This window comes from Ixodes scapularis, unplaced genomic scaffold, assembly GCF_016920785.2.
Source record: "Ixodes scapularis isolate PalLabHiFi unplaced genomic scaffold, ASM1692078v2 PGA_scaffold8__174_contigs__length_109621045, whole genome shotgun sequence".
In the NCBI taxonomy this organism is placed as follows: domain Eukaryota; kingdom Metazoa; phylum Arthropoda; class Arachnida; order Ixodida; family Ixodidae; genus Ixodes; species Ixodes scapularis.
The window spans coordinates 67,126,938-67,136,902 of record NW_024609883.1 but is presented as its reverse complement, the minus strand read 5'-3'; the positions used below and the strand labels follow the sequence as shown (position 1 = coordinate 67,136,902).

Here is a 9,965-nt window from a genome sequence, read left to right as displayed (position 1 = left end):
CTGGTTTGGCTGCCGCACCTGTTTGATTTTTTCCCGTAGCTACAGGCACAAAAAGCAATAAAAATAGTTTATTGAAAACTGCCTAGCCGAATGGCGTATTCATATGGGACTGCGAGCGTTTTACATATTTGTTATTTTTACGCATATTGATTAGCTCTGAGTACGATGTTGCAAGAGTTTTCACAGTCACCGCTTCACAGAACCGCAGAAAAGAAGCAAAAATCGGGAGAGTGTGAATGCCTCGTCGACCAATGCGAAGAAGCGACAAAACCTGCGTGCACACGCGTCAGATAAGCTTTTAATTTACATAGAAGACAATGGTAAACCTATATTATTTCGCCGAAGTAAAAAAAAAAAAAAGAACTCTACAAAACAACAAAAAATTGCGACAAAACCATTGTGGTTTCTCAATTTTGTTCGTTGGTTTTCGGGTTGTACAATTTCAGTTATTTCTCGGCATTTCCGAGAATGAACGTCATTCGCTGTCTTCAAAGAAACTTGTTTATAGACAAACTCAACTCACTGACGTCAGGACACAGCAGTGGTGCTGCTGTCGGTACTGCGCATGCGCAGATGCTTCACTCCTCCCGAATTCGGTTTGTGCGCAGGCGCAGTGCCCACACCTGGTGTGGGCAAAGCGGGCTTGTTTGGAAACGCTGTGTTGGCGTATAAAGGGGCGTGGCATGGTGCCTGGAAAGCGTCTCGGACCGATGTGTTACCGCTTTCAAATAAAGTAGTCCTCGATTTCCGCCTTCTGACGGCACAGAAGTGTCAGAAGGCGGAAATCCTGCAGAGGTGTGACAGCAGCGGTGATACAACTGACAGACGACCGTTCTCCTGCAGATCGATCGCTTTCCAGCTTGACACTTTACGGATGTTTCGGCAGCTGCAGGAGTTGGGACGCCCCTATATAGGACAGCCGACAGTCACTTACTCTCCTGGGTTTTTTCCATTTTTTTTTTCTCCAAAATTTCTACGCTCAACTTCAAGGATCGCGACATCCGACAGCACAAACTTTGGCTTTTGTGGCGTTATTTTTCGACATTTCGGGACCACTTCCGATGCATGGGCGGTATGCGGAGCGAAAGTTCGTCTGCTTCTTTTGCAGGGGTTGGGGTGACGTCAGAAAGACCCCGAGCTCTGATTGGCTCTGACTGAAGCAGAGTGGGCAGATCTCAAAGCAAGCTGCCTTGAGGTCTACCCTCTATCTTTCATTCAGAGCCAATCAGAGCTCGGGGTCTTTCTGACGTCACCACAACCCCTGCAAAAGAAGCAGACGAACTTTCGCTCCGCATATTAAGGCCTACGCTTTCGTGTAAAAGAGTCCCGACAGCTAACGTGACTCCTAAAGTGACGGCTGGCGTGGATCGCCGTAAACGACACCTGTGTCACCATACCGTTGCCGCAGAGTGGACGCTCCTTCGTAAATCTGGTGTATTCAATGATCGGGAGATCAGACGACCAAAACGGGACTACGGACAGTGTCTTTGGTTAGGCCGCAGTCGCCCTGCCCGAATGACACGGCGTTCTCTTCAGACGCGATGACAAAATTGATTTGCAAACATGCACATCTTTGCTTCATGCACATCTATGCTTTGAACATGTCGGCGGACATTTTTGCTTGTGTGTGTGACACATGTGACAGCACCGTCCCACGAGGAGATTCAAACGATGTCTGCACACCGTATTTAAAACGATGTATTAATTAGCGGCGCAAGGGCGGCTTTAGGTCTTCTAATATATATTTGTTTCCTGCTGCGTCGATAATTGTTTGCAACGCCAACTTTTTGTGGTAATGTGTGTAGACGTTTGCAAGCAGCCGCGCTTCGAGAGTTAGTCCGCGGCCACAGCGTGGATGGAAAAAGCTTTGTTTTGGGCGCCGGTCTGGAAGCCGTGGGTAAGCCTCAGAGATGTGCTTGACCGATCTACAGGGTGTCTCGAATAGCGGACGGGTTCTTTGAAATCGATCGCAAGAATCTGTGTCTTAACCTACCGCGCTACGATTTTGCGCAGCGTTGCCCAGAGGTGGTGCATTTTTTTCGAACGCACCACCTATGGAAACGCAGCAAACATACCGGTCTTCAAACTATATGTGGCGCCCTATTGTTTAAAGAGCGGTGACTTCGCTATGTTTCCATAGGTGTTAAGCCTTTTTCTTTTTTTGTTTTTACTTGTTCTTTAGGTAAGTCCGCTCTTTGCCAATTCTATGGAAAAAAATGCACCGCCTGTGGGCAACGCTGCACAAAACCGTAACGCGATAGCGGTTAAGAAACCAATTTTTGCGGTCGATTTAGAGCCTGGATGCTATTTGAGACACCCTGTGTACAAACACCAGCAGCCAGACGGCGGCGACCAGAGGGCGCACTTGCGAACGTCTCTAGAGAAGGTTCTCTGTACACTTTTCCACCGCTTATCGCCCGGACGAAAGAAATGCTGGGTTACCGGTCTGTGAACGCGCGTGCAGCGTCAGATAATTCTCAGAAGAGAGAGAGAGCCTGCTGCCCATGCTCGAAATGCGTCCCACAGCCCAGAAGACAATGATGGCCGCGCGCGTCAGGCGATTGGTGGAACGGTCCGTAGAACACTGAAAATGTCCGCGAAAGAGCACAGTCTGCGAAACTTGCACATGTGGCAGTTTTTCTGTTTTTTTTTTGTCATGACTGTACGAGGTAGTCACTACGCCAGTGTGTCGTCGTAGGCTGGCAGGTAAGCTCCGCCCCTAATCCCGAAAGTAAGAAGAAAAAAACCCCATCATCTTTGTACTCAATACAATCGCATCATTCTTTTGATGTCATGCCAGGAGAGGAGTATGTCAGCCTTTCTTTTTTACTGATTTGTGTGCGCAAAAACAAAGAAAAAAAATACAATTCGCTCAATGATGATGGGGCACTGAGTCGAGCGGATAGGTTTTTTTTTCTATTTTGTGGCCGGATCTGCGCAGGTTTTTATTTTTATTGTGCAATGTACTACAGGTATTTATTCGCGCCCGCGAGCGGAGGCGCTGTACAGAAAGCAGCGTGTATACCCGTCCAAGAGAGAACATCTGTTCTAATCTGCTTTGCATCGACCGGTATCGGCAAGTTTACTTTGCGTCATGTCAACTGTACTGCTGCTGATCGCGTCGACGCTTCTGCTCGTCGGTGAGTTGATCCGAGTACGATTCGGTGTCACGATACCTATGGCACGAGAGAATACGCCTTTTTTCTGGCTGCCTTCGAAGGAGACGTACTGTGGTAGCATTAAAGACCCTTTGCGCCTTTTCAGACGCCCGTCGAGCCGATGCGGAGACGCAAGTTCGTCTGCTTCGTGCACAGGAATTGCGACGATGTCGGAACGTCGAGCTCTAACTAACTGATTGCAAAAAAAGAATAGTGGGTAGACCTCAAGGCATCTAGCATTGAGGTCGACCCACAATCTTTTCAATCAAAGTCAATCAAAGCTCGGCGTCGTTATGACGTCACCGCAACTCCAGCGCAAGAAGCAGGCGAATTGCCCTCCGCAGAAGACAAGGCCTACACCTTTTCCCCCTAAACGTCATGGCTAGTGAAATCACGGAGCGCCGCCTAGCTTGCGTCAGCGGCGCCGCCAGCGCCTCTTGTGGCGTCTCACATCAAGCGGGACGCTTGTACGCGTCTGCCGCTTTGCGGTGACGCTCGTCAAGCTCTAGCGTGTTTGCCGCTTGGGATGGGTCGGGGTTCTACTAACGATGACGTCATGAGCGGGCCTTGTCTACTTGGTTGTACTGGCCGAGCTCGGTCACTCAAACGCGCAATTGGGCCGAGCGAAACGACATGGACAATTGCAGACATGATTAGCTTAAACATTTTTTTTAAATGGCTGTGGTTTGAATTATAGGAATGGAATGGCGAAGCTGAGGTCTCATACTTGGGACTATTTGACAAATTGAAAGAAAATATAGAGCTCCTGGAAATCGTATGTGCAGGCCCCCCTCATGTTCGTCACTTTAGAAAGCAAGCAAAGCACACGCGCCATACTCACGAACGCCGAACACTGCACAGACAACAAGCCCTTTCCCGGAATGAGATATACTTGCTGACAAACATTCGCTGCTTTATTTCTTTCAGAGTCTTCGCTCGCACAGAACTGCACGGAAGCTGGCCATGTCTGTCTTCCAAGCTTGCTTTGTCCGTCAGCAAACCGACAGGACTTCACCGGCTGCGAACCAGGGGTTTGCTGCGAGGGTGAGCTGTGCCCTATAGTTACACGGGAACACATTCTAACTGCAGTTTCGCTGAGCCACAGTTACCACGCTATGCTCTCGGACGACTTCCTGTGGCCATGCAGTCAAAGCTATGGGCGCACCCAATAGACTACTTCCATAAAGCCCTGCATGCAACACGGCGCGCGTTGCACTCTGGGAACTAGTTGGCCAGGGAGGAGAGTGGCATGGTTTCGGTTTCGATCGACACGTCGACAAGAGATTATTTTCTGGTCCCGAGAGCGTCATGTGTGGTCTCTAAACTAACCTAAATGGTCATACCTCGAAGCTTTAGCACAATCCCGAGACGTATAGCTTGTCTTAAAACATGCTTGTTGTATTTTTGTAATTGAGCCTTCCTGTTAGCGTTCCAATCGAGGTATGTGGACAAACCAGTGCTGGTAGTCTCGACGTTGCGAAGCTCGGGTGCTCGGGTATCTTGCTTGTGTACGAATCAACAAGCTGTAGCAACCAAATAAGTATGTATACATCGAGCTCGCGCCTTTACATTAGTGTTGTTGATCAGGAAGTTTGCTTCGTGCGACCATAGACGAAATATTACTTTTTGCAATTACTGTTTTTCTTAATGTGCCTGAGTATGCGAGGTAAAACTCGGAGGTGCCATTGAAAAGCTCAATTTTAACACACTTATCTCTTATTTACTGACCCGCAGCACTGCACGAACTGAAGTCTCCACCCGCTTGCATTCAACTAATATTCAACATCGCGTATGCGCATAAAGTTATCCTGCAATCATATAGGCAAATTCGCGCATACAGGCCGTTTTAAGAATGCAAAAGTCGAGCACTAGTGTGAAGAATGTCGCACCGTTCGCCGGTAGTGCGTCAGACGGGCATGAACCCCTATGCGCACCGCATTGGGGTTCATGCATGCCCGTCCGGCGCACGGTGCGACATTCTTCAGACAAGTGCTCGAACGAATTCAAAGCGCATTTGACGGCTGCTAATGGCCATAATATTTGTTATGTGTATGCTTTATTCCTGTCTGAGTATGCCGAGATAATTTCAGACACACCGTTCCCGGCACAGATCTCGGGCGTCAGTAAAAGCTCGTCCAAAAAGGCTTAGCGAGGAGTAGGGGACGCTTGTTAGAGCCTCCGTCGTAGCTAGCCGATCTCAGCGTTTGCGAAAAGTTAATCTTCTATCAGCATAAAAACTTCTAGTGGGAGATATATGATGATACGAGGAAGACATCATAGTAACTTTTGTGCAGTAGTGAGGTCGAATTTATCGCGTTTCCTTAAAAGTTCATGCGTAAACGCTGGCCTCAATTTTGATACCCTGTGAAGATGCGGCTTGATTTTCGCCCAATGAAGGAACGAGAAGCGGACGTTTGGCAAACAAAATGCGTGTAAGGCTCCAGACGAACAAATTTCAGTTGTAGTTCACTGGTACTAGATGGGATTATTGACATTGAGCTGAAAGATGCACTCGTGGGGTGAGGTGACTAAGCCACGACTTACTACGTTCGCATACGCACGCACAATATCCGGTGTTTCGGGAACCAAGGATAGTGCCCCGGTCTTCGTTTTGCATCGCTCGAGTCTGAGTGTATTGTGCGTTCGTGAAAAGACAGATAATCGAAAACGCAAGCAGCGCGTTCGGTCGCGGCGTGATAGCATGAGATGAGGCTGCTCAGTCGAAACCGAAACTGAGTGGCCAACTAGTTCCCAGAGTGCACTGCGTGGTATTTCGCCGCGATGGGGCGCGTCGGTTTTGGAAGAAGTCCATTGGCTCGCGCATCTTGAGCGCCCATCAAAGCTGTGGACGCGCACCCTTCACTTCTGAAATGGCTCTCCGGGAGCACACTGACTGTGGTTGAACGTGACTGCACTTAAGGGTGACTCAACTGCAGGTTAGGATGACCATGTAACAAGGGTATGCGAAGAGCAAGTTCCTCTGCTTCTCGCGCAGGTGCTGTGGTGACGTCAGAATGACGCCCAGGACTTTAATTGGAATGATAGTGGGTAGACCTCAATGCTAGCTGCCTCGATGTGTACTCACTGTTATTTCTATCAGATCCAATCAGAGCTCCGTGTTCTGACGTCACTGCAACGCCTGCGCGGGAAGCTGACGAATTTGCGCTACACATTGGCCTCTACGAGGCGTGCCCTGCTTTGGCGTGGGGTCAGTTTATGAACGGAGTCGTAGAGTCACTTACAAGTTAAGATGTGCAAGGCGTGGCGACATCATTTCCCGCTTATGGCTTTGCGATTAGTTCTTTGGCTTTTTGATAGCAGAATGCCACAATCGCATTGGCTGTGGAGCGCCAATAAGATGCTCAGAACTTGTCACTTTCTGTGTTTCTTAAATGATCAGTGACTATAGATATACAACAATATGACATTCCTATTCTTTTAAACACGTAAGATATATAGGGTCAACTTTTAGGATTTCCCGCGTCCTCACCTTGGTAGGACATAGCCTTGATGCTGACGTCACGGTGATGGAGTCACATTGCTCCCAATAGTTTACGTCTGACCTTGGTGCAGGAACGGTGACGAGTCCAGGGGCGTTAGATGCACAGGGTTACGTATGAGTCTGCAGCGTGTATTTGAATTCTACCTCTTTTAGGCGATTTTCATTGTGTGCTTTTGAACCTATTTTCACGGCTTCGTCTTTTGACCACCAGGCGCCGCGAAATATGCCTGGTTCGCTCGAGAAGGCTGGCGAGCGATCCTGCCACCACAGCTTTCTTTTCCAGCCGCTAGGTGCCCCTCAATATTATTTACTGAAGTATAAAGTGAGTTCAACTGTTAAACACAGTGCGCGAGCAGAAGAGTGTTTGCCTTATTTGGTGGCGTGGCACGCGTAGCTCTGCCTCGAAGCAATAACTAGTGATAATTTGGATGAAGAAAACCAATACAAAATCTGCTTGACCACGTGGACAGCAATGCGTTTTTGACTGGTGTTTTACCCCCTGTTTAAACTTGTTTCTATCAGTTTTCTTCTTGTGACGTCCCAACAGTCGCAGACTTCGCTTGCCAATATCCTGGCAGTGTCACAGAAGCGAAGGTGGAGGTAGCTCTCCGTACTTTTCATTCACTACTTTTCCCCTGAGTGGCGTCGCGTTCCAATTCTATAGCGAACAAAAACCACCCAAGTGTAGGCACAGCCATGACACTAGCCGTATTTTGCATTCAAGATATGTACTGAAAAAGTATTCGTCGATTTTGTTGGTTAAAAAACTCAATGTTGCCATCGATCGTGTATGCCTACCCGATTCGGGTCTGCGTGCATTTTTCAAACTGTTAGGCCTCCCTCTTTCGCCAAAGCGGGGAAGGGGGGGGGGGGGGGGGGCGACAATTCTAACAACCTTATATAGGCGACCTTTCTCGAAAATATCATAAAGGTTTGTCACGCAAACACTTCATTGCTTGCAGTCTATACTCCGTTTTATACCTAGTGTACTACGCTGTCAAAGCCCCTGGCGCGAACGCGTGGCTTTGTGTATACCGTTTCGCTTGCATGTGTACAGCAAACACCATGTCGAGACAGCTGCTCCACCATTAGTGTTGACAGCTATGCATGCGGAATATAAAAGTTTTTATGATCAAAAGCGTTTAAGCTGATTGTTTCTACAGATGCACCACCACGTTTCAGCTTTAAAGTGAACGAGCCAATAGATGTGTGGGGAGAGTACGGGGAAAAGTAATTGTGTTGTATGTACGTTTAGACATCAAGGAGTTAGCCAGACACAATGGGCCACTTATCTCTCAATTGAAGGTGATAAATTTAGCCAGTGCAGTAGAACGCCATGCTTCGGGATCTGTGCGGAGCGAATAATGGGTGGTCGTTGGGGACGGCCAAATGTTAAAATTAAAAGAATAATTTACTGGCTTTTACGCGGTGTCGTGGACGAAGCTCGTATCCCTAGCTTCGAAAAACATGAGCTCAGGCTTCAGTTCCTTTTGTCCCGCAATAATTGTCTGGAAGGCACGCTGCAGATTCATTCTCATCGCATTCGGAAAGAATATATTTCTACGTCGCACTTTCTACAAAAAAAAAGAGTTAACGTTTAAAGTTTACAAGCTAGGCCAAATATAGGACTATTAAAATTATTTTCTTTCTTTCTTCAGAACAAATTTAACATCAATTATATCACGTTCTCCTCCACCAGATCTTTTAGACTCAGTCATACCAAAACTATCCGGAGCTGTACGAATTTAAACATAATGTTTCTAAAGAGTAATTTTTTTCCTCGGGCAATACAACATTGGAATTCGATAGATAATGAAGTAGCGAAACTTTGTTAAGTAGAGAAATTTACTGACTCTATGAACGACATTTTTTAATTAAATCACTTTCGCGTGCATGTTTTTTTTTTTTTTTTAATATATTCTTTTAGACTTCGCTTGTTTGCCTGCGCTGTTTTATGTGTATTTTAACATTGTATGTCACTCCTGCTGTGGCTGTCAATAGAGAGCTGCACTATTCATAAAAAAGTGGGTATTACGTTTTATTCGATAACAGATATACAACGCAATGCGAGTTAATAAAACAATATTTTTTTTGCCCTTTATTTTTATTCAGAATTAATGAAGACCTGCGCTGAACTTGGTGGGGAGTGCATTCCGATGTTCCAGACTTGCGCTGGCCAAACCCAACTGACCCGCGGTTGCCCACTTCTCAAGAAATGCTGCGTTCCTCAGTAGAGACGGCTCTTTCGTCCAGGTCATCGAATTACCCTGGATAAATATTGCCCTTCAATAAAAAAAAAATTAGAAATTCTTAAATAAATAAGAGTGGTCTCTTAACTTCTTTAAGGTGTAATTTCTTCTCGACGTCTTCCGAAGCAGCAGATTTGGTAAAAGTCCTCTTTGGCGTTTCTCGAACGAGCTGCGATAAGTGCGCAAATAACCTTTTATAGTATTTGACAGCTGAAAAAACTGCAGGCCATTTCGACTGCGGAGCGTGGTACGATCGTTCCGAAACCCATCACAGTGTGGTATTAGCCGGTGAGATTGTCGAAGGGCCAATCACTAAGCGAGAAGCTGCAACATAATGAGACACGTACTACGTTTCTTAAGCAGTCAGTGACTACGCGGACCACAAGTTGTCTGCTTCTTGCTCAGGGCTTGCGGTGACGTCAGAAAGCCGAGCTCTGATTGGCTCCGATCGGAAGGATAGTGGGTAGACCCCAAGGCAGCTAGCATTGAGGTTTACCCAGTATCCTTCCAATCAGCGCCCACCAGAGCTCGGCGCTCCGACATCACCACAGACCTCGCGCAAGCAGCAGACGAACTTGCGCTCCGAATAGGGTGTCACAAGCGGACCTTCCGATGTAAAACGAGCCGGAAAAACTGGCGCCTGTACATAGAATGCTCAAACTTTTACCTTAGGTGCAATGAACAGGTCAGTTTTATCACGTGAAAGTTCAAGGCGTAGTTCTTTTCCTGGAAGAAATGAAAGCAAAAAGACTTGCCAAAGTCATGGTTGGCCGCGTTCGCAGACGACCGGGCTAGCGACGCGACTTACTTGTGGCGCCATCTCAATATAGGCCGAGCGAGCAGACGACACAGTGTGTCGTCTGCTGACTGCGCCTTTCGAGTGATGACCACTTCTGCGCACGCTTGGAAACTTCTTAAAAAATGCTGCATTCCGCAGTAGAGACGATGGCTATTTTGTCCCTATTTTATAGCTATACTAAATTAATATTGCCCATTAATAAAACAAAAATACGATTATCCGGTAACGCTGTCAAGGTGCAACTAAGCTCACTTGTA

At 47.1% G+C, this 9,965-nt stretch overlaps 1 protein-coding gene across 1 annotated transcript; it reads left to right on the top strand.

Moving 5' to 3' along the window:
• The first annotated feature begins 2,993 nt into the window (after window positions 1-2,993).
• On the top strand, window positions 2,994-8,924 carry LOC120839684 (carboxypeptidase inhibitor-like). The gene is made up of 3 exons (XM_040210009.3): window positions 2,994-3,140; window positions 4,086-4,202; window positions 8,773-8,924. The coding sequence occupies exons 1-3, from the start codon at window positions 3,095-3,097 to the stop codon at window positions 8,892-8,894; spliced, it is 285 nt and encodes a 94-aa protein (XP_040065943.1). The 5' UTR covers window positions 2,994-3,094; the 3' UTR covers window positions 8,895-8,924.
• Window positions 8,925-9,965: the final 1,041 nt, after the last annotated feature.

Bases quoted from the DNA above. Each gene is read 5' to 3' on its own strand.
- LOC120839684 (XM_040210009.3), top strand. From the start codon at position 3,095: ATGTCAACTGTACTGCTGCTGATCGCGTCGACGCTTCTGCTCGTCG. The intron at 3,141-4,085 runs GTGAGTTGATCC...TATTTCTTTCAG, and splicing joins GTCGACGCTTCTGCTCGTCG to AGTCTTCGCTCGCACAGAAC. The intron at 4,203-8,772 runs GTGAGCTGTGCC...ATTTTTATTCAG, and splicing joins ACCAGGGGTTTGCTGCGAGG to AATTAATGAAGACCTGCGCT.